General features: G+C 58.3%; 1 protein-coding gene across 2 annotated transcripts in view; it reads left to right on the top strand.

The window, feature by feature from the left end:
• Positions 1–895: 895 nt before the first annotated feature.
• LOC128845143 (lanosterol synthase-like) overlaps positions 896–22,626 on the top strand; it is a 29,189-nt gene continuing 7,458 nt past the window's right edge. Inside the window, exons 1-15 of one of the 2 annotated variants that reach the window (XM_054043486.1) lie at positions 896–975; positions 1,860–2,028; positions 2,806–2,944; positions 3,707–3,815; positions 5,160–5,281; positions 5,850–5,946; positions 6,949–7,084; positions 9,056–9,164; positions 10,992–11,110; positions 11,686–11,783; positions 12,243–12,270; positions 13,994–14,050; positions 15,253–15,324; positions 21,051–21,101; positions 21,817–21,966. In XM_054043486.1, the coding sequence (XP_053899461.1) occupies positions 962–975; positions 1,860–2,028; positions 2,806–2,944; positions 3,707–3,815; positions 5,160–5,281; positions 5,850–5,946; positions 6,949–7,084; positions 9,056–9,164; positions 10,992–11,110; positions 11,686–11,783; positions 12,243–12,270; positions 13,994–14,050; positions 15,253–15,324; positions 21,051–21,101; positions 21,817–21,966 (1,470 nt within the window). In that variant the 5' untranslated portion in view covers positions 896–961. The remainder of the gene's footprint in view (positions 976–1,859; positions 2,029–2,805; positions 2,945–3,706; positions 3,816–5,159; positions 5,282–5,849; positions 5,947–6,948; positions 7,085–9,055; positions 9,165–10,991; positions 11,111–11,685; positions 11,784–12,242; positions 12,271–13,993; positions 14,051–15,252; positions 15,325–21,050; positions 21,102–21,816; positions 21,967–22,626) is intronic. The other variant, XM_054043487.1, reaches the window with a different exon arrangement.

Here is a 22,626-nt window from a genome sequence, read left to right as displayed (position 1 = left end):
GGGTTTGCTGCTAGTCACCAGTAAGGCATTGTGAGAGACAACCCAGAGTAGTGTGTTAAGGAGGCATAGCAGTCCCACCGTCCCAGGTTGCACCCTGGGGCTCCCGTCACACTCAGGTTATCCTTGGTTTCGTGATGCATTTGTCCAGACATTCTTCCTCAAGGTGGCTTATGAAGGGGCTGGCATATTGGGGAGCCATCCTAGGACCCACCCTAGTTCTCAGGGTTTGGACAGCGTTTGTTGTTGAATGGAAAATGGTTATGGGTGAGGGTGAGATGGATGCGTTTGGGGCGGAGATCTGAGTGGTGTCCGTTGTCCCACAGTCGAGGCAGGCGGCGAAGCGCTCAGGGTGGGTGTACAGGGGGGCACGGTCCCTGGTGGCGAGGACGGTGTTCTGAGGGAGGTTGTTCATGTTGTGCAGTTTGTGCTGGAAGCCAGTTGTGTCCTGGAGGACGCTGCCCGTTGTGTGGTGCTTGGTTTGCGGCTGGTTTCTGAGTGTCCTGACACCCCTCAGGACGCGCGCCATGGCCAGCTAGGACGATGGGTCTGCGGGGGTTCCCGGGCTTGGCTCTCTTGGGGCGCGTGGGGCCGAGTCCGGGGAGTTTCTCCTGGCGGTGCTGGGGCCGGATGCAATGACTCTCTCAGGCAGCGCCGGGGGACCCGGGGCCGGGCTGGAGGCGGGGCTGGTGCCGCAGGGCTGTGGGCGGAGCAGCGCCCAGCTCCCGGTGCGGGCCCAGGTGCGGGCCCAGGTGCGGGGGCTGCCCGGCCGGCGGGGGCGGGGGCGGGGGCGGGGCGGAGCAGGCAGGGCGGCAGGGGCGGGGCCGGCCAGCCCGGGGCCTGCTCTGATTGGCCGGCGCCGCGTGGGCCCATGTCTGCCGAGCGGGGGGAGCGCCGCGCCCCTCCCCTCCCCTCCCGGAGTCAGCGCCGTGCGGCGGGCGAGGGGCTGCGGGGCGGCCGCGAGATGGGGCAGGAAACGTGAGTGTGTGTGTGTGTGTGTGTGTGTGTGTGTGTGTGTGTGTGTCCGTCCTTCTGAGCCTCTGCGTGTCTGCGATGGCGTGTGGGCGTGTGTTGAGTGTGTGCGCCTCTGTACAAGTGTCTGTGTGTGTGAGTCTCTCTGGGACTCTGTGTGTGTGTGTGTCTGGCAGTGTGCACGTGTGACTCTGCCCAGTGCGGTTGTTGCATCCCGGTTGTCGCCGGTTTCTGTCCCAGCGGCTCCCGGAGGCCGCAGTGGGGCCGAGCCCCTGTGCTCGGAGCTGTACGGCTCTGTGTAATGCTGCACAGCATAGTGCCACGGCGTCACTGGCCTGTGCAGTGCAGCCCCCACCCGCCAGCCGGGGCCGGGGCTCTTAGGAATCCAGAGACATTTTAAATCCATGAACTGCCCCACTGCTCCCAGCATGGAGGGAGGTGACAGAGCTGCCACATGGGTCGATGGGAAGCTCTCCTAGAACATGGCGCTCTGGTTGCTGCAAGGACAGCGTGGGGTGGGAAGGTGCCAAGAAAGGGGAGCGCTGTCAGAAGTAGCCCCCCTGTATGGGACCGGTTGAGGGTCTGTCGGGTGCTTGCTCCGACAGCACGGTGTGGAGTGGTCAAAGCCAAGCAAAATGACATTGGCCCAGCTGTTGCTCCGAGGACTTTCCACTTCCCTCTTGTTATTTTGCAAAGTTTGCAAAGTCTAAGTGTTGGCAACCAGCTGATGGCTGAGTGCGGAGCTCTCTGGGTTCCATGTCTATTGCTAATGCTGCAGCAGATGTCTGCACTGGCCCCGCACGTCCCAGGGCACTGACTGCCCGATGCTCAGAGCTGGCAATGCTTGGTCACACGCCCGGGATTTGTCTGGTTCCCTGTGGTCTCTCCAGGTGTTTGCGGAGAAGGGGCGGCCCGTATAAAACAGAACCTGCGAGTGACCTCACCCGCTGGCGACTGAGCAATGAAGAAGGGCGGCAGAGTTGGCGCTACCTGGAGGCTGGCGAGGCACGTGAGCGTGAGCAGAGCGGGCTGGAAGCTCACTGCCTAGGCTTGGACACGGTGAGTGGCTGATTTTCGCTCGCAGCGCAGTGTTTGCCAAGGCTGGGAAAGGGGCACCCACCTGAACCCCATGCTCGTATGGCCGGCTGTAATTCCCCTATTGCTGCCATTGTCTCCTGCCCCCAAATGCTGAGTCGTTGTCTCTGAAGCAAGGCTTCTTTTCAGTGACTGTCTTGGATTCACATGCTTGCTAATTCCACCGGGCAGGCACAGGTGGCAGAATTCACAACCTCATGCCAACCTGGTTGTATTGGTTACTGGGGAAGAGGGGAGGTGTCACAGCCCCCTGCCTGGAGCCCTGGAATCTGGCCCCTGAAAAAGGGAGGGGGGGGGGGATGGGGAATGTTTGCACTGCTCCTTCCCTGCCTGCTGACCCATGCTGGGCTAGGCAGGCCTGTTCCTCTCTGCGGATTATGCACTGAATGACTCAGAAGGTGCTTCAAGGCAGCAAGCGTCCTGCTTGTATCCACACTCCTACTCTGCTCCCCTCCCATACCCTCTTCATCCCTACGCATGCTCTGCACAGTCGCTCTGTGCTGGATTTGGTGTCTGGTTGCTGGCGTTGCTACTAAGGATTGTGTGAAAGGCCAGTGCAGTGCAGGCCATGGGGGAGGTACACGTACCCTGATTACCCGTGGGACTGCAGTGCCACCATATCCCACAGCACAAGGCACTTGATTCTACTGGTGTCTTGGCCGCTGGCCATTCCTTGTGCGCGAGCTGGAGCAATGCTCTTTTCATTTGTGTCTGTCCCTGCTCCTCTTCCTTTCTTTGCAGAGTAAGTTCTTCAAGGCCTTGCCCCAGGCCTGCACAGCCCAGGAAGCAGCGCTGAATGGGATGAAGTTTTACTCTGGCCTGCAGGCGGAGGATGGGCACTGGGCCGGTGACTACGGGGGGCCCCTCTTCCTGCTGCCAGGTAGGGTGGATGAAATGGCTGCACCATGTGCTCTGAGTGGCAGCACCTCCGCACAGAGTTACCTGCGTAGGGATGGGATAGCGGGTGCCAAGCAGGGTCCGGCAGCGTGGCCAGGGTCTATGGGGTCCGTGGCGCTTGCTCTTTGCTTAGCTGTCTGGGGATGATTCAGGGTCGGGCGCTGTCGCAGGCCTGGGCAGGGCAGCGTCTTGTCATTCCCCAGCACACTGGGTGCTGAACCTTAATGGCCGATCGTTTCCCCAAACAGTGACCTAGGAAATGCCCCGGCTGCATTGCACTACAGTTAATCCCCAGCGAACGTGTCTTTAATAATGAGCTGATGTCTGTTGTGAAGCACCAAGAACTACCCAGCCAGTTAAATCCCCCGTCTGGTTTTGCCGAATGGGGGCGGGGTCCTTTGGTGCAGTTCTGACCCCCACAGCCTGTTCCATCGCGGGGGCTGAAGCCGGGGATGCTAGGGAAGGTCATGTGGTTGTTACAGTCTGATGTGCTTTCTGTCTGGACGGCCCTGACGACACTTTTGGGTTCCAGCAGACGACAACCTTGGAGCCATTTAGCCTGGGGTTGTAGCTGCTCCCTGTTAGCTATACGTGCAGTGCTTACTTGGGACTCCTAGCTACAGTGATTTCTCATGTCCTGTGCTGACCATGAAGAGGACACATGCTTCTCTGAACCAACTAGAGTGTCCCTAGTCTGAAATCGGGGGGTGGTTTGGCCTAAAGGGCGAACTGTTTTGTCCAACAGGTTTCCTGATCACCTGCCATGTTGCCAAGATCCCGCTGCCAGAAGGGTACAGGAGGGAGATGGTGCGTTACCTGCGCTCGGTGCAGCTTCCGGACGGAGGCTGGGGCTTGTGAGTAGCAGAGAAGCTCCTTTCTCCTTATTCCTGCTGCATTGGGCGGGTTGTGCGTTCCAGACCCAGTTGACCAGGGGAATGGTTCCTATCTGTCTGTCCCTGCACAAAACAGTCACTGAAAACAGCATAGAAATCTCAGAAGCCCCTTGCAAGCTCAAAAGTCAGTTCCGTTCCTGAGATGTCTGCCTCGCGCGTTATCTGCTCTGATATGGCCTTATATCTCAGACATTATTACCAGGCATTAGGTCCTGCTCCACCTGCTTTGTGCTTCCCCTCACTAGCCCTCCCCAGGTCATGGCATTCCTGGACGGCGCAGAGTTGCTGTAGTGGCTCGAGGTGTGTTAGTGGGGTGGGCTGCTGGTCATTAAATACACTCGGGGAAGAAGGGCACAGAAACAAGGTGAGGGGAGCCTTCCAGCAGGCAGGGATGGACTGCCGGGAACATTGCTGGGGTGGTGTCAGGGCTGGTCTGCAGAGGCATTCTGGCTGTTAAGTGCATTCTGTCTTGGCTTCACTGGAGAAGAGTGTCTTTCCCGTCTCTAGGAGGAGGGTCTGTGATCAGAGGCCTTGGTGAAAGGGAAAGAAATCATGGTAGAAACGTCCGCCTGCACTGCCAGCTCTCCGCCATTGGCTAGGCAGGTTTCCCTATTCCAGCGGCGGTGAGGGGGACCCAGAGGAGCACTAGGAAACGAGGGAGAATGTTCAAAACTGGCTCATTTTCTGTGTCTCACCTTCAACCTATTAAACAAAATCCCTGAAATCCCACCAGCCCCCAAGCTGGCCCCTGGGAGGGAAACACTCTGATTTCATTAGCAAATCAAGCCCCGCTTCATCGGCATTTCTGGGGTGACTTTAGCTCCGGCAGTGCCGCCGTACTGAATCACACAGCAACGCAACGGTGGGTGTTCGAAGTACTCGGCGTTGGCGTCATTCCGCCCCCCCTTGCCTTGACGAGAGCACTTGCCTATGGCTTCAGCGGGGACAGGCTAGGCCATGGCTGAGTCCTTCTGAAGCTCCCCCGCAGCATCCAGAGCTTGGCCTGGTGCTCCCTTACATGTGGGAAACGGCTCAGAGCTATGCTGAGAGCTGGAGCTGCAGGGCCGTGGAGGCCAGCATGTGGCGTGACCAGAGCCCTCCTTCACCATGGGGAGACCACTAGAGTGAGGGGCTGGGAGCATTTCGTTCCCTTTTCCCAGCAGCATGGCCCAGGGCGGTTGCTTTTCAGTTAGTTTGCTCAGTTAGCTCTAACCCCCTGGGTAGGTTTGCCCCAGTAAAACCAGTCTCGGTTGATTGCACGAGCGCTCCGCCATGTCTGACTTCCCTGCTCTCTGTATGTGGCAGGCACGTGGAAGACAAATCGACGGTGTTTGGCACAGCGCTCAACTACACGTCCCTGAGGATCCTGGGGGTCGGGCCGGATGACCCGGACCTCGTGAGGGCTCGGATCAACCTCCACAGCAAAGGTCAGCATGTGGCTGGAGCTCTCCGGCATCCTGTCCTCCCCCAGCAGCCATGGGGCTGGGACTGTTGAGAAGGGCTTGCCCAGCTCCGAAGGGGTGAGTGGTAGGCAAGGGGACATGCGGCCAGAGTGGCATGAGCCTTTGCAATGGCTTGTCCTTGGCTGTATGGCAGCATGTGCAGTTCGCACGTTAGTTTCTGCCCTGCTGCCCTTAGCTCCTCCCAGCGTGGCCTGGCTGTCGCAGCACGTGTGGCATGTCACAGCCCATGCTGCATCCTGCCGTGCCAGCCCCCTGCCGCGCTTACCTTCTGGGGTGACGGTGAAACCTCAGCTCCTTCACTGCTCGCAAACGCTTCCCAGGTGTCGTTTCTGAATGGCTGTGTCTGTCGGTGTGTAGTGCCCGTTGTGTGCCCGCCGCACCGGCTTGCCGCTCTCCAGGGTCCCTGGCCTGCCACACAACCAGACCAGACCAGGATTCAGGAGCCTCTGTTCATGCCCTGTCACATGGCAGGGTCCGTGTCCCTGGCCCCCGTGGCTGCCGTCAGAGCCCAGATCTGTGTCTGTCTCTCCAGGGGGTGCTGTGGGAATCCCGTCCTGGGGGAAGTTTTGGCTGGCCGTCTTGAACGTTTACAGCTGGGAGGGAATGAACACGCTGTTCCCTGAGCTGTGGTAGGTGCTATTCTGTATCTGCAGAGTGTATTGATTTTCAGTCCCAAGCCACAGCCCTGTCCCCTCGCAGCACCCAGCAGAGAGCCCGACGCCGAACACCAGGGACCTGAGAGTAATCCCGGCCTGCACCAGTCCCCCATTCTCCCGCTCAGCCTGGGCCAGGAGGCTTCGGGCACGGAAACCAGGCACCATTCCTGGCACGGGGCGTGGGCTGATGCGGGAGGGATGTTCTGTTGATGACCTTCCCTCCCCCATCCAAGCTTGGCCCACCTGCTCGACCTCCAGCCTTCCTGCCTTCTCTGCCAGCCTCCAGACCCACACGTTGCGCTCTCCCCAAGTCCCTCCCTCCTGGGGCTGAACCTGTGCTGGGTCCTGACATGGTTCCTCCCCATTTGGCATGCCATGGCTGTCCCTGTCCTGGAGCTGGGCGTGCCGCAGACTCCCCCAGCCCTCAGGGACAGCTGGTGCCCGAGCTGGCCGTGGGGCCAGGAGCAGGGGGCAGTGTGAAGCGAGGGAGTTCAGGCAGCAGGCTGATTATAGGGAAACTAGTGGCAGCATTGCCCACTGGCATGTTCCCCGCTGGAGAGGCTGTTTATTCCCTGCGCCTCCCTCTGCACCCCGTTAACACAAACCACAGGGAATCAGATGCAGTCTGTCGGCAGAGGCCCTGTCCAGGATAACAGCCTCGCTGGGTTGCTGGGAGAGCCCAGAACGCTGTCCTCGGGCTGGAGGAGACCGTCTCCTGGCTCCAAATGAGGGCTCCAGCTTCTCTTCCACATCCCCCACACCCCAGGAGCACAGAGCAGCGATCGCCTGGGGTCGGTGCGTTGTCCTGTAGGGCTGCTCTAACGCTGAGGCAGCGGCTATCCTGGGCCCCGGGTGTCTCCTGGGCACATTACCCCTCTGACTGCCCACACCCCTGTCCTTAACTGTGCCGTGTCCCTGCGGCTCCCCACTCCCCATCCCGCACACTGCCGACAGCGTCCCTCTGTTGTGTGACAGGCTGCTCCCGGCGTGGATGCCAGCCCACCCCTCCACGTTGTGGTGCCACTGCCGCCAGGTGTACCTGCCGATGAGCTACTGCTATGCCACGCGCCTGACTGCCGAGGAGGATGAGCTTGTCCAGAGCCTCAGACAGGTAAATGAACTCCCTGAGCACCCTCCCCACTCCTCACCTGTGTGACGGTGGCCTGGAGACCCTTCCCACCATGGCCCAGCTGTGGCTAGTCGCATGGACCCGAATCTCCTCCTTGGGCGCAAATCCCAGGGGCTGCAGCCCCTGGCAGTGCTTTGGTGGAGATCCCTGTGGGCTCGTTGTGATGTGATCCCCACATCAGCCCCTTGTTCCCCTGTCCCACCAGAGCTTCTGGGTCTTCCCCTTGCCTGGGCACTAACTGCGACGGCCCTGAGCCATGTCTCAGCAGCCCTGTGTCTGACACCTCCGTCCCTCATCTCTGTTACCAAAGAGGAGCACAGGGGTGGGAATCTCCCCTCGTTCTCTGTGGTGAATCATAGAATATGAAGGGACCTCAGGAGGTCATCTAGTCCAACCCCCTGCTCAAAGCAGGACCAATCCCCAGACAGATTTTTGCCCCAGATCCCTAAATGACCCCCTGAAGGATTGAACTCACAACCCTGGGTTTAGGAGGCCAGTGCTCAAGCCACTGAGCTATCCCAGTTACTCTGGACTGAGCCCAGCGACGTGTCTGGCTGCAGTACAGTGTGCCCTCCAGAAAAGCAGCCAGTCGGGAGCTGAAGACATTGAGAGATGGAGAGTCTGCCAGTTCCCTTGGCAGCACATTCCGGTGGTTGATCACCCTCGTTGTTCACTGTTCGGGCCTTATAGCTTCAGCCACTGGTTCTTGTTCTGCCTTTCTCCGCCCTTCGGTACCTGGTATCTTCTCCCTGTGAAGGTTCTTCTACCAGTCACCTGCCAGTCTTATTTCTAAGGTTTCAGAGTAGCAGCCGTGTTAGTCTGTATCCGCAAAAAGAAGAACAGGAGTACTTGTGGCACCTTAGAGACGAACAAATTTATTAGAGCATAAGCTTTCATGGATGCATCCGAAGAAGTGGGCTGTAGTCCACGAAAGCTTATGCTCTAATAAATTTGTTCGTCTCTAAGGTGCCACAAGTACTCCTGTTAGTCTTATTTCTGATACTCAGTGGCGAGGATAGTCACGGGGGGCCTGGGAGTGCCCGCCTTAAACAGCCCATGTAGGCGCCGCATTAATGCTCTTCCAGTGCTGGTAACCTTGGCTGATGGGACGGGTGGAGGGAGCCCTATGGGGCAGGAATTGGAGTGGGCTTTGGGGAAGGAAGGAGAGACCTGGGAGGGCAAGGTAGGAAGGAAAGCCAAGGGCAGAGTGTCTGGGGTCGTGTAGGGAGCAGGCTTTCCCTGTGAATGCCACGGCAAGGTACTTGCCACACGCTTGTTCACAATGCCTAAGGCCTGCACTTTCCAAAGGGAGGAGTGATTTTTGGGAGGCCCCGTCGGCCCCCCGGGAGGGGTCTGATTTGAGAGCGCTGAGCTCTGCCCTTTGCGAATCAGACTTGGTGTCTCAGGCTGGGCACCTGACACCCCTAGGCCTGAAGGGGAGTTACGCCTTAGGGGCTGTCTTCTCCCTGCCCACTGGGCTCCGGAAGCCCTGCTGTGAATTGGAGCGGGGTGGAGTCCGGCACACAGGCCTCCAGCCAGAATTAAGCCCTCCCTACTGCATGAGCATGCTCCAGCATGGTCCCCCCATTCTGGCCTGTGTGGGCCCTGGACCCCCCGCCTTTCGGGCTGTGTGCCTCCCCAGGCCGCATGGGGCCCCGGTGCCCCCCTCAGGTGCTCTGGCACTATCTGAAGGTGCTTTCTCCTCTTGTTAACTCTCCTTAGCAAAGGGTGCTGGGAGCAGCTCCCACATGGGACCTGTCCCGGTGGCTGGTGTGGAGCCACAAAGCGGGCCAGGCAGCGCCGCCCTCCGTCCCCAGTGCTGCCCTGCATGCTCCGTGCTGTACTCCCCGTGGCTGCCAACGCCACCAGCCTGACACTTGCAGCTGTCTCCTGGGTCTGCTCCCATGGCGCGCTAGTGAGCGGATGGCTAATCTCCCGCCTGCTCCCTGCCAGGAGCTGTACGTCCAGGACTACTCCAGTATTGACTGGCCGGCCCAGAGGAATAACGTGGCTGCCTGCGATCTGTACACCCCGCACAGCTGGCTGCTCACACTCGCCAATGGTGAGTAGGCCACTGGCTGGGACTGGCCAGGGCAGGGCGGGGGATAGTTGATGTGCTGGTTGTTTTCTGACCCCACTGCCGTGAGACAGCAGACTGTGATGAACTTCAAAAAGATCTCACAAAACTAAGTGATTGGGCAACAAAATGGCAAATGAAATTTAATGTGGATAAATGTAAAGTAATGCACATTGGAAAAAATAACCCCAACTATACATACAATATGATGGGGGCTAATTTAGCTACAACAAGTCAGGAAAAAGATCTTGGAGTCATCGTGGATAGTTCTCTGAAAATGTCCACGCAGTGTGCAGAGGCGGTCAAAAAAGCAAACAGGATGTTAGGAATCATTAAAAAGGGGATAGACAATAAGACTGAGAATATATTATTGCCCTTACATAAATCAATGGTACGCCCTCATCTCGAATACTGCATACAGATGTGGTCTTCTCATCTCAAAAAAGATATACTGGCACTAGAAAAGGTTCAGAAAAGGGCAACTAAAATGATTAAGGGTTTGGAACGGGTCCCATATGAGGAGAGATTAAAGAGGCTAGGACTCTTCAGCTTGGAAAAGAGGAGACTAAGGGGGGATATGATAGAGGTATATAAAATCATGAGTGATGTGGAGAAAGTGGATAAGGAAAAGTTATTTACTTATTCCCATAATATAAGAACTAGGGGCCACCAAATTAAATTCATAGGCAGCAGGTTTAAAACAAATGCAAGGAAGTTATTCTTCACACAGCGCACAGTCAACTTGTGGAACTCCTTGCCTGAGAAGGTTGTGAAGGCTAGGACTATGACAGAGTTTAAGAGAGAACTGGATAAATTCATGGTGGTTAAGTCCATTAGTGGCTATTAGCCAGGACGGGTAAGGAATGGTTTCCCTATCCTCTGTCTGTCAGAGGATGGAGATGGATGGCAGGGGAGAGATCACTTGATCATTGCCTGTTAGGTTCACTCCCTCTGGGGCACCTGGCATTGGCCACTGTCGGTACACAGGATACTGGGCTAGATGGACCTTTGGTCTGACCCGGTACGGCCTTTCTTATGTTCTTATGAGTTGCTGGTGGAGTTGAGAGCTGCCCCATAGCCTCACATCCAACCCCAGTGCAGCCCCCAAGCTTCCTGTCAGCCTTGCCCTGCCAGTGGGATCTCCGAGTGGCCAGGGACCAGAAGCTGGCAAGACTGTACATTACTAACCCAGGAGGGAATGCTTGTGCCTGACAAAGCAGTGCCCACCCAGCCTCAGCATGGTGCCACAGTTACTGCCCTGCCCAGTGGGCACGAGGGCGATCTGTGTGCGGCATTGGCTCGCTCACTTCGGCCACGAGCCAGCAGCAGCCACCTGGGTCCAGCACGTAGGAAAGGCGCTGGGCTCTGTGCTGATTGCCGCTGGAGGAGGCTGAACCCAGGCCCATCCTGACTGTCGGGTGCCATTGGTGCCGAATCAGGGCTCATAGAACAACTCCAAACACTCTGTCTCTGAGGTGTCTGCGGAGGCTGAGTCCAGCGTGGGCTGTGTGCTGGGGCACTGAGTGAATCTTAATACCTCGGGTTCTGTCCCCCACTCAGCAGCTTCCCACCTTCCCTCTGGTCCTGTCTCGGGCTGAGCAGCAGTGAAACAACCAGGGTTCAGTCCAGGTGTGGAGCGTTCTGGGGCTGTGTCCCTGGGGCTCTCGCCCTGCTCCCCCCAGAGCCCTGGCCAGCTGGGGAAGGGATGGGGGGAGCTCTCTGGGGCTCGGGGCCAGGCCCTGCTCGCACAGGAGTTGGGACCAGGCAGCTGGTAAGAGTTTCCTTATTGTGTCTCTCTTGTTCCCGTCTCAGCCATCCTGAACGTGTACGAAGCCCACCACAGCGCCCGGCTGAGGCAGCGAGCCATCGCGGAGCTGTACGACCACATCAAGGCTGATGACAGATTCACCAAGGCCATCAGCATTGGCCCGGTAGGCTGCTCGTTACCGTTCCCAACAAATCAACGGCGCTGGCTCCAATTCCTGCCCAGGTGCGGGAGAGTCCGGCCTGGGACTCCCCAGCTCTACACAGATGCCCTGCTGCTGGCACGTAACCATAGCAACCAGCAATCCAGGCAGGCTCAGGGCCTGCTGTGCTGGGCGCTGCACACAGGAGAGTTCACGGCGGATGACAAGGGCATGAGCAGGCTGGCAGGAGAGGAGAGCGTGAGCAACCGCTTGGACATTGTACAGTGGCCGTGGAGGCTGGGCGTGCCAGATGCCCCCCTCTGCAGAGTCTTTGCTGGGGACAGCTGGGGGGTGTGGAGTCAGCTGGTGGAAGGCCCTGGCTGGAGAGTGATCTCCTGCCCTGTGATGGGGAACGGACATGGGGATGCCAAGGGGTCCGTTCTGTGACCAGAGCCCCATGTAGACATGCTCGCTCGCCTGCAGACAGCCCCCAGCCTGGGGTTTGCTCTGGGGCTGGTCACGAGGTCAGGTCATGCTGTGCAGGCCCAAGCCGAACACCAGCGCGCTCTGCAGGGGAGTGACGCCTTCTCTCTCGGCAGATTTCCAAGACCATTAACATGCTGGTTCGCTGGTACGTGGATGGGGAGAGCTCTCCAGCCTTCCAGGAGCATGTCTCTAGGATCCCTGATTACCTCTGGTAAGGCCAGGCCCATGAACCTCCCTAGCCCTGGAGACAGCGCAGGGCTCAGCTAGAGAGAGCCACTCTGCCCCGCGCGGGAGTCTCCAGCCCCTAGCAGGGAACCTGCTGCCCAGATCTGCCATGGGGGACCCCGCTCTGCCCCCAGGGCCACCACGCTGCGTAGGCCCCACGAGCAGGGAGCTCTGTGCAGGGGGCATGCGAACGGGGGGGTCTTGCACCGATCAGCAGCCAGCTCCAGACACTGGCTCCTTATTAGTGAGTCCCACTCGCTCCAGTTCTCCCAGTCAGGCTGGGAAGGGGCAGGCCAGGGCCCCCGGGGAACCTGCTGCAAGGCTGCCCCTGAAGCTCAGTACTCCGTGCCCCAGCAGCAGCGTTAGACGCCTGGGGGCTGCGGGAGGTTGGGGACAGCACCACGCTCCCCAGGCTGCTGCAGTGATGTGCTCTCTCTCCACGCAGGCTGGGACTCGACGGCATGAAGATGCAGGTAAGGCGCTGTGGCCCTGGCAGTGACCGCAGGGACCCTGGGCACCTCTCGCTGCTGCTGAGGCAGCTCGCAGGGCTGGGCAGGGACCCCACACCCGGGGACTGAGCGTGTACTGCAAAGGGCGTCTCGCCAGGCTGCTCTGCCTCGGGGGATCTGCCACCCCTGCAATGTCTCCCTTTGCTGCCGGGCTGTTAATAGTCATAGGACCAGCCCTGGCCCAGCTGTGCGGCTCACAGCAGCAGCTTCTCCCGTCCCTGCTCCTCCTCCTGGCTGAGGGTAGAAGGGGTTGGTATCAGGAGCAGTGTGTGTCCGTGCTCTCGGGCAGCTGCTTCCCCTGCACCTCTGGGGGGTGCTCTGCACCCGCCATCCCGTGCCCAGCCCCTTCGCTCCGGCCTTCCGTCCCTGCCACATACGCATTGCCCCTGGGATGGAGCCTAGGGGAGGAGTCCCGTCCTGTCCTGTCTCTGCTGTGCGGTTCTGGCCTTACGTTAGCGGGCAGCCCCTCTGCTACCTGCGCTGGGGGCTAGAACTGAGCACTAACGGCTGCTTGGCCCCTGCTGAGTGTCCAGCAAGGAAAGGGGCTGCGTGCTGCTCCCCCATGCCCTGGCCACGCAGGCCTGCTTCTCTGTCCCACTTCCTGCAGCTCAGTGTCTCCCAGACAAACCTGCCTCTCCTGGGACAGCGGTGCATCCCCCCCAGACACAGCTCTGCCACCTCCCTCCTCCCCCGCCCCAGGGCTCCCCTTGCCGCCCAGCCAGCCATTCGCACTGCTGTCTGTTTGTGCAAACATGGACTGTTCCTTGTGTCACGGCCTGGCCCCGGCCGGCAGAGCACTCACAGACCCGCCATGGAGGCGGTCTAGTAGTGCAGTGCTCCACCAAGACCTCCTCCCAGCCTTCATTTCCTTGGGGCTTGAGTACCACACCTGCCCTCTCTGGGGCTGCCCCACGGCCCAGCCCAGCAGGGCCCACATGCTGCTGCCTAAGCCCCCCATGTGCCTGGAGCCCCGTCGGCCCATCCCAGTCCCCTCCACGCGCTCCCCTCTGGGTTCAGGATCCATGGCCAAACTGCCCTCGTTTTGAACCCCTCGGTGGGCTTGCTGCAGCTTCTCTCCCCTTCCCTCCGGCCTCCTCTGCTGTGCGAGAGCCGAGTCCCTGCAGCTCCTGCCCTCTGGGCCAGCCTTGCTGGCTCTGCCTCGCTTCATGTCTCAGCTCAGAGACCCCCGTCCCATCCCGTCCCGTCCCTACGGCTCGCGCTCTGCATGCTGCTATGGGCTCTCTCTCATTTCCAGTCGCTCTGTCTGGGATGCAGCTTGCAGCCTAGGGTGCTGTACACACCAACACTGGATTGGGTGAGGTGCCCGGAGCCATCCTGCACTGGGTCCATGAGGGGCTTGCAGGATCAGACCCTAACATAGCTTTGGAGGGAAAGTCTAACCCCATCCCCCGAACCAAAAAACCCCCTAACCCTGCTCCTGCTGCCCGTTCCTGCCCCAGTGTGTTCCCTTAGGCTGCAGCCCTCCCTGTGCACAGGGCCCATGGTGCAGTGTGGCGGTGCCTGTGCTGCGTGACTGCACCCAGCCAGTGTGCCCTATAGCCTTCTCTGTCTACACGGCCATTGGTACAGCCTGGTGGCGCCTGCAGGCAGCATGGCCCGTAGGGGTGGGTGGGAAGCCTGGGGCGGATTGAAAAGCTGCTTCTCATTGCACACTCTTCTGTTCCAGGGCACCAACGGATCCCAGCTCTGGGACACAGTGTTTGCCGTCCAAGCCTTCCTGGAGGTAATGTTTGCTGTTGTGCCAGCCTGCTGGGCTGCCCCCCAAGGGACGTGGGTCTCAGACAGGCACCATCCTGCACTTTCCTCAGTGCCATGGCTCTTGGCCTGCTCCTACAGTGTACGCTCAACAGCAACACTAGAGAGAGGCCTCGGGTGTCAAGAGCAGACGGAGCTGTGACGATCGTTGAGTCTGACCCCCTGCAGAGCCCAGGCCAGAGAATGTCCCCCTGAGCTCCCTGCGCTGAGCCGGTAACTGGTGGTGCAGCCAGAGTGCAGCTCTTAGAGAGAGCCCTGCAGGCTTGCGATCCCAGCGCGCTCCGAATGCAGGCTAAGGGGCAGAACAGCCAGTGCCCCGTAGCGTTGGGTGGATGCACCTGCGTACAAAGGCAGGTGTGTGCAGGTTTGCAGGTGGACTGGCCTTTGAACGTTGGGTGCGAGGTGTCACTTGAGGAAGGCTAGAATGGCACGGGGCTCTGCACATGTCCCCTGTAGTAACACCCGGAGATGAGCAGCACTGTCACGCCGCTTGGGAACCTGCACTTGGCCAGCTGCAGGCGTGGAGCTGGCAGGCGCGTAGGGAATAGCCGCTATAGCTGTTCCATAGCATGTGGCATGCTGCCAATGATGGCCCCTGAAAATACTGTCCTAACCCCCGTCAGGTGCAGGCAGGTGGCCCCACGGTACTGGTGGGTAGGCGCTGAAATGCACATGGGCAGGGACCAAGGAGAGTTCCTGTTACCTCTTCCCCGCATACGCTGTGTTCTCTTTGGGATACTGGTACGAAGATGGGCCATATCGCACCTGCCGTGGTAAAACCTGCCCAGAGCCCAGCGCTGCTCGGAGCCAGCAGCAGTGTTGGAATATAGAGACTGGGGTTTGACCGCTCTGAGCGAGCGATGGAGATGTGTTGCTTGGTGTAGCTCCAGCATCGGGCACTGCGATGCTGCTCCGCCAGTCGCTCAGAGCCTGAGAGTTCCTGTTCCTCGCTGTACCAGCCAGTGCAAGATGAGCCACCCCAGTGCAGATCTCGGGTGCCCCGGAGTCCCTGGCTGGCCAGAGTGCTGTATTTGACTCTTACCAGGGAGTGACCGTGCCTGGCACAGATTCCAGGAGATCTTTCCTAATTTGTTTTTCCCGAAGAACTAAACTGATCACAGAGCTGAGCAGTGACATCTCTTTATTTTGTGTGTCTGCCTCCTTGTCTAGGCTGGTGCTCAGAACGACCCGGCATTCGCTTCCTGTCTGAGGCAGGCCCATGAGTTCCTCAAAATCACCCAGGTGAGCACTGAGTTGGGGTCACAGATGTGGGGAGTCAGCATTGACTCTGGTAAGACTGCAGTGTCCTGCGTAGCTTCTCGGCATCCAGCCATGCGGCTCATCCCCTTCATGCGCTGTAGTCATAGGCGCGGGAACTAGGGGGATGGGGTGCTGCAGCACCCCCAGGTTTCACTGTGAAACGTTTGCTGGCGCTGCTAGAACGAAGCTAGCGTTATTTTGCAATTCTTGAGAATTCCGGAGATGTGCTGCACCCGTGTGGTGTGAGCAGGAATTGCGGTTTTTCACATTGCATTTGAACACAGGGTTTACAGTTTCGTTAGCTGGCTTTCAGCACCCAGCGCCACTGGCTGTCCTAGGAGATACAGAGGAAAGGGGTTTGGTACCAGAACACGGTAGGGAGAGAGGCCCAGAGTCTCAAAGGTATTGAGGTGTCTAAGGGTATGTCTTCACTTACCGGAGGGTCCGGCGGCAGGCAATCGATGTTTTGGGATCGATTTATCGTGTCTGGTTAAGATGCGATAAATCGATCCCGGAAGTGCTCGCCGTCGACGCCAGTACTCCAGCTCGCCGAGAGGAGTACGCGGCATCGACGGGGAAGCCTTCCTGCCGCGTCTGGACCCGCGGTAAGTTCGGACTAAGGTACTTCGAATTCAGCTACGTTAATAACGTAGCTGAATTTGCGTACCTTAGTCCGAAGTGGGGGCTTAGTGGGGACCAGGCCTAACTCCATTTGGGGCTGGGGGTCAGAGTGCAGGGGCATTTTAAAGCAGCGTGGCAGGGAGGTGAATGCTGTGGGTCCCACGGGCTAGCTCAGCTCAGGGGTTTCGTTGTCTATCAAACGCACTAGTTTGCAGAGTCCTTTTTGTGCGCCCGTGTCGAACGTCTCTGGATCTGTAGGTTTCCTCCGTCTTACATTGCATGGGGCTTTTCTGTAGGGGCTGACCCAGCCGGGTTCTCTCTAGTTCCCCTGTTTCCAGAGCCCTGCCACTGTCCCACTGCAGCTCCGGTGAGGGTTCTCCCCACCCAGCTCTGGAGCCAGGGCTGCGAGTGCTGCAGGGCGCAGCGTGCTTGGCCTTGGGAAGCGGAGTGTGCCTCACCTCTCTCAGGGAGGGAGACCCGCCTGCCCTGGGACACAGCTGGCACATGGGCCTGGCTGACCCTGAGATTCCTGTGACGTCCCTGCACTGGTGCCGTTTCCCGGTGCTGCTCCACAGGCGCTAGAGGCAATGAGAGCACACGCGTGAACCTCCACTGGTGTTCTCACCACCGCATCATAGACTTGGTCAGAAGGGACCATTATGATCATCTAGTCTGACCCCCCTGCATAACGCAGGCCACGGAATCTCACCCACCCACTCCTGTATCAAACCTGTGTCTGAGCCATTGAAGTCCTCAAATAGTGGTTTAAAGACTTCAAGGTACAGAGAATCTTCCAGCAAGTGACCCGTGCCCCACGCTGCAGAGGAAGGTGAAAAACCTCCAGGGCCTCTGCCAATCTGCCCTGGAGGAAAATTCCTTCCCAACCCCAAATATGGCAATCAGCTAAACCCTGAGCATGTGGGCAAGACTCACCCGCCAGACACCCTGGAAAGAATTCTCTGTAGTAACTCAGATCCCACCCATCTAACATCCCATCACAGACCATTGGGCATATTTACCTGCTAATAGTCAAAGATCAATTAATTGCCAAAATTAGGCTATCCCATCATACCATCCCCTCCATAAACTTATCAAGCTTAGTCTTGAAGCCCCCACTACTCCCCTTGGAAGGCTTTTCCAGAACTTCACTCCTCTAATGGTTAGAAACCTTCGTCTAATTTCAAGTCTAAACTTCCTAGTGTCCAGTTTATATCCATTTGTTCTTGTGTCCACATTGGTACTGAGCTTAAATAATTCCTCTCCCTCCCTGGTATTTATTCCTCTGATATATTTGTAGAGAGCCATCATATCTCCCCTCAGCCTTCTTTTGGTTAGGCTAAACAAGCCGAGCTCTTTTTGTCTCCTTTCATAAGACAGGTTTTCCATTCCTTGGATTATCCTAATAGCCCTTCTCTGTACCTGTTCCAGTTTGAATTCATCCTTCTTCAACATGGGAGACTAGAACTGCACACAATATTCCAGATTCTCGCCAGTGCCTTGTATAACGGTACTAACACCTCCTTATCTCTACTGGAAATACCTCGCCTGATGCATCCCAAGACCGCATTAGCTTTTTTCACGGCCATATCACATTGGCGGCTCATAGTCATCCTGTGATCAACCAATACTCCGAGGTCCTTCTCCTCCTCTGTTACTTGCAAGTGATGCCCCCCCCCCCCAGTTTATAACAATAGTTCTTGTTGTTAATCCCTAAATGCATGACCTTGCACTTTTCACTATTAAATTTCATTCTATTACTATTACTCCAGTTTACAAGGTCATCCAGATGTTCCTGTATGATATCCCGGTCCTTCTCTGTATTGGCAATACCTCCCAGTTTTGTGTCATCCGCGAACTTTATTAGCACATTCCCACTTTTTGTGCCAAGGTCAGTAATAAAAAAATTAAATAAGATTGGTCCCAAAACCGATCCCTGAGGAACTCCACTAGTAACCTCCCTCCAGCCTGACAATTCACCTTTCAGTACGACTTGTTGTAGTCTCCCCTTTAACCATTCCTTAGCCACCTTTCAATTTTCATATTGATCCCCATCTTTTCTAATGTAGCTAATAATTCTCCATGTGGAATTATTTAATAATTATTTAATAATTCCCCAATTTCTAGTTTAAAGCTCTCTTAATCAGTTGTGCCAGCCTCCATCCTAGAAGTCTATTTCCCTCCTGTAGTAGTTTTGGGACGCGGTTCGGCACTCAGCGGGGCTGTGCGGGGAGCCCACCGCCTCGCTACAGTCCGAAAAGAGCCCCGAGCCCCAATCAGGCTGGGGCAGTAATCACACAGTTAGGCCAGTACCCAGGCCCTTAAGCAGGGGCTGGGTCGGGGTTTGTAGCAGCCCAGGCCCTAGGCCAGGGCGGGGCAGCAAACCAATAGTCAAGCAAATACCCAGGCCTTTAAGCAGGGTCAGTTTGTGGCAGCCCAGGCCCTAGGTCAGGGTGGAGCAGCAAGCAAATAGTCAGTCAGAGGCCCGGGCCCTGAAGCAGGGGCTGGGTCGGGGTTTATAGCAGCCCCAGCCTCTCTAGGCCAAGGAAAAAGGGGGGGGGGGGGAGTCTGCCACCCAAGGAGTGGGTGGCAGGGGGGACGCAGGCCCTCTCACTCCACTGCGTCCCAGCCCGGGGCCCTAGCAGCGACGGAAACTCGCTGCTGTCAGTGGAGATCCTGGCCGCAACACACTGACATAGGCTCTGGCAGTGCAGCAGCCAGACTGGGGTCGGCTGCCCCCGGGCTACTTCCACACTTCCCCTCGTAGGGTACCTGGGCCGGACTAGTGTCCTCGGGGCTCTCCACCAGCATGGGCTCCTCGGGGTAGGTAGCGAGGGGCAGGCTCGGCTCCTCCTCGGGGTAGCTGGCACGGGGCAGGCTTGGCCAGTCCTCCTTGGGGTACCTGGCGAGAGGTAGGCTCGACCGGCCCGGTGAGTCAGCAGGCTGCTCGCGGCCTGCGGCTGTTTCCCAAGCGGGAGCTTGGCCAGGGACGTCTGCTCTCTCCGCCGGCCTGGCCTCCAGTGAGCTCTGCAGGTGGGCTTTTATACTTCCGGGTGGGGGCTGTGACCTCTGAGGGGCGGGCGCCGGACCCGGTGGCTCCGCCCATGTTGGTAGTAGGGGAGGTTCGGCCCTCAGCGGGGCTGTGGGGTAGCCCACCGCCTCGCTACACCTCCCTACTCAGGTGAAGTCTATCCCGAGAGAACAGTCCTCTGTCCATGAATGCCTCCCAGTGGCCATACATCCTAGAGCCCTCCTTATAGAACCACTGCCTGAGCCATCTGTTGATTGTCATAATCTTGTCACACCTTTGTTGTCCTTCTCTAGGAACAGGCAGAATCCCACTGAAGATCACTTAAGCGTCTTCCCCAGCCTGGCATAGTCTCCCTTGATACTTTCCAGCGAGAATCTAGCCGTATCATTCGTTCCCACATGAAGGACAATGAGCGGATTCTTTCCCGCTCCCGTTAGGATCCTCTTCAACCTCAGGTCCACATCCCGTATTTTAGCACCCAGCAGACAGCACACCCTTCTGTTCTCTGGATCAGCTCTGGTTACAGGCCTGTCTGTTCTTCTCAGTAAGGAGTCTCCAATCACGTAGACCTGCCTTTTCCTGGTAATGGTGTGATTCTCTGGTCTATCCCCTGTTCCCTCTGGCTGCAAGTCCTCTCGATCCCAATTCACTCTTGCAATCCTCTGCAACCCATCTGCCTGGGGCTCATGTTTGGCATCATCTCCATTGACTCTTCCCCTCTCCTTATAGGACTAGCTGTTCTTCTCTTCTTCCTCGCCCTCCCACCTTCAGTGACCACCTGCTGTGCCCCTTCTTCATTTTCCAACTCCGCAAACCTGTTCCTGAGCTCTATCGCTCCTTCACCAGCCCGTCTTTTCCTCTGCCTGGTTCTCTTAGTCACATGCTTCCACTGTCCACTTTCCTCACCCAGCAGTCTCCCCTCAGAGTTCTTTGGCCCTGCTTCCATCTGCAAGTCTGAGCTTTTTCCTTCAGCCTCCTCAGGTCTTTGCTCCATCATCCGCTCGAACCCCCTTCTAAACTCAACCAGAGTTTCCACCTGCATCTCCAATCCTCAGATCTTTTCTTCCATCAGCTCTATCGGGCAGCACCTCATGCAGACGAAACTCTTCTCAGGTACCCCTCCAGGATCATGTACATGCCGCAGCTTCCACATCCAGTCATCTTCATTGTGTCTTCCACCGCTTGGGTCACTACCACCGCTGCCTCTGTATCCGTCATAGGCTTCCCACCTAAATCCTGTAAATCTGGGAAACCCAAACCAAACCACCCACCACACAACAAACCCCAACAAGCACCAAGACACTGCTAGAACACTGCACACTCCCTTCACTAGCCTGTCTATTCCTCTGCCTGCCTCTCTTAGTCTTCCCCCAAACTCCCCTGTTTACAGCTCTGTTTGCTGGCTCCTGTGCCGCTGCAGCTGTCTATGCCGCTGCCTGACTGGCTGGCTACCTTTATAAGACCCCATCGTCCAAGCCTGTTCTGAGCAGGGCTCGCTGACCTGGAGGTCAGACCCCGGCTGCTCTCAGGCTGCCCTGTCCCTGGTGCCGGACCCAGCGTGGCAGGGCAGTTTCATGGGAAGCTTGGTGCGGACCCAGCCGCGGGGCCCTCTCTGGGCTCTGCAGGGGTGAAGCACTGAAAACAAGTGGATGCACAGGGCCCTCTGCAGTCCGGCTAGGGGGAGAGCTCCAGGTGCCCTGTGTGCTGACACAGCCACCCCAGGGCAGCACTGGGGCGTACTGCAAAGGGTCAGCTGTGGAAGTCCCTTCTGCTCATCCCCTGCCAGTGGTAGAGTCCAGGGCCAGCCTTGGCCCCAGCCTGATCCAGGGAGACGTGACACGGACAAGCACCAATCCCAGCCTGGCCTCTGGCGACCAGACTGTGGCAGCGCAGACAGGAGTGCTCTGCGGGCACGGCTGGCCTTGATCCCATGGCCATCGCCATAGCGGTGGGACCCCTGCCCTTTGCAGTGCTCTGCTCTTGCAGTGGGGCCTATGGGGCCTGCAGCCAGGCTGCTCCTGCCGTTCCTCCTCACTGGTGCTCCTCGTATCTCCTGCAGATTCCGGATAACCCGCCCGACTACCAGAAGTACTATCGCCAGATGAGCAAGGTACAGCTGGCCACGGGCCTGGATTTCCCTGGGTTGATTCTCCCCTGTTGTTCCATGTTTGTTCCTCACGTGTCCGGCTGCCCCTAGCTCTGGGCTGCTCGCGGGGCAGGGAACGAACCTTTTAGGCTCAAAGTGGATCTATCCTGTGATAGCGTCAGAGGGAGGCTCTGGCCGCAGAGCGACTCTCTGGTGTCCGGAGGAGTCTGCGGCCGTGACTGAGATCCCAGGTGCCGAGGGGCTGGCAGTGAGACAGGCTCAGCCTGCTTGGAAGAAGGGCGCGAGCTGGCATTTACCTGGCAGTGCCCAGGGCATGGGAAGCAGAACAGCAGGTGGCTTGGTGTCTGCATATGGGGGCGGGGCTTGGCCAATACACATCGCATCAGCGAAGGAGGGGCTGGATTTCACCCACCACTGGCACTTTGCTTGGGGCCCAGACTTGGGTTTGGTTCCAGCCTCCAGCGTGAAAGCTATTGCAGTAGCTCCTGGTGCCACCTCGCTGTTAAGGAGAGACTCCCCTGTCTCCCCAGCCTCCTGCTGGACTGGAAGTGGGGGATGGTTGCCAGCGTTCTCTCCCCATTTCGTGTGCACAAGCGGAGCTGTAATGCGGGGTTGGGTGAGGGGGCTCCACCTCCCCTTGGGCAGGGCAGAGCCTGGCGGGGGAGTTTCCCTCGCTCTCCGTGCTCCTGGGGCTGAGTGCTGGTGCCTGACTCCCCAGGGCGGATTCCCCTTCAGCACCCGTGACTGCGGCTGGATCGTGGCTGACTGCACTGCGGAGGGGCTGAAATCGGTGATGCTGCTGCAGGAGAAGTGTCCCTTCATAGCAGAGCACGTCCCCACGGGGCGCCTCTTTGACGCTGTGAATGTGGTAAGAGGCGGCGGAGACCCGGTTGGGGGAGAACCCCGGAGTCAGCGCCACGTATCTCAGAACAGCTTAAAACAAAATGGCTTCTGGGTGGGGGATGTTCTCCCTCTGTGGGCCTTGGCCGTCCTGTGACTGGGCATACGGCCTGCAGGGCGTGAGCCTGGGATCACGTCTGGCTGTGAGCTGGTCCCAGCTGGCATGAACCCCAAGAGGAGCCCAGGCAGGGCTGTTAGTGCAGTGCCTCTCGCTGCCAACAGGTGTCGCTCATGAGTCCTGAGTCGGGAGCAGCACGTGCAGCCTGACAGGACGTGACCAGATTGCCCTGTGTGCGGGAGAGAGCTCAGAGCTGTTCTGTCCCTGTTCTGTCCCTGCGTGGAGGGACAGCGCCACGCCTTTCCCCGGTGGGCAGTCTGCTCACAGCACAGACACCCCGTGCAGGGAGCTCATTCGCCCAAGTCTTGGGGAGCAGAAGCGAATGTCCCGAGCTGGCTCCAAGGCCTTGGAGACCAGGCAGCTGTTCCGTGGGGAGGATAAAAGTGCCTCTGGCTCTGGCCAGCTCCTACCAAAAGGGAAGGGGGAAAAGGGGGAAGAAATGCTCAGTGGTTGGGAGGGATAGCTCAGTGGTTTGAGCATTGGCCTGCTAAACCCAGGGTTGTGAGTTCA

This window comes from Malaclemys terrapin, chromosome 11, assembly GCF_027887155.1.
Source record: "Malaclemys terrapin pileata isolate rMalTer1 chromosome 11, rMalTer1.hap1, whole genome shotgun sequence".
Classification (NCBI taxonomy): Eukaryota; Metazoa; Chordata; order Testudines; family Emydidae; genus Malaclemys; species Malaclemys terrapin.
This window is presented reverse-complemented; position numbering and strand designations above follow the sequence as displayed.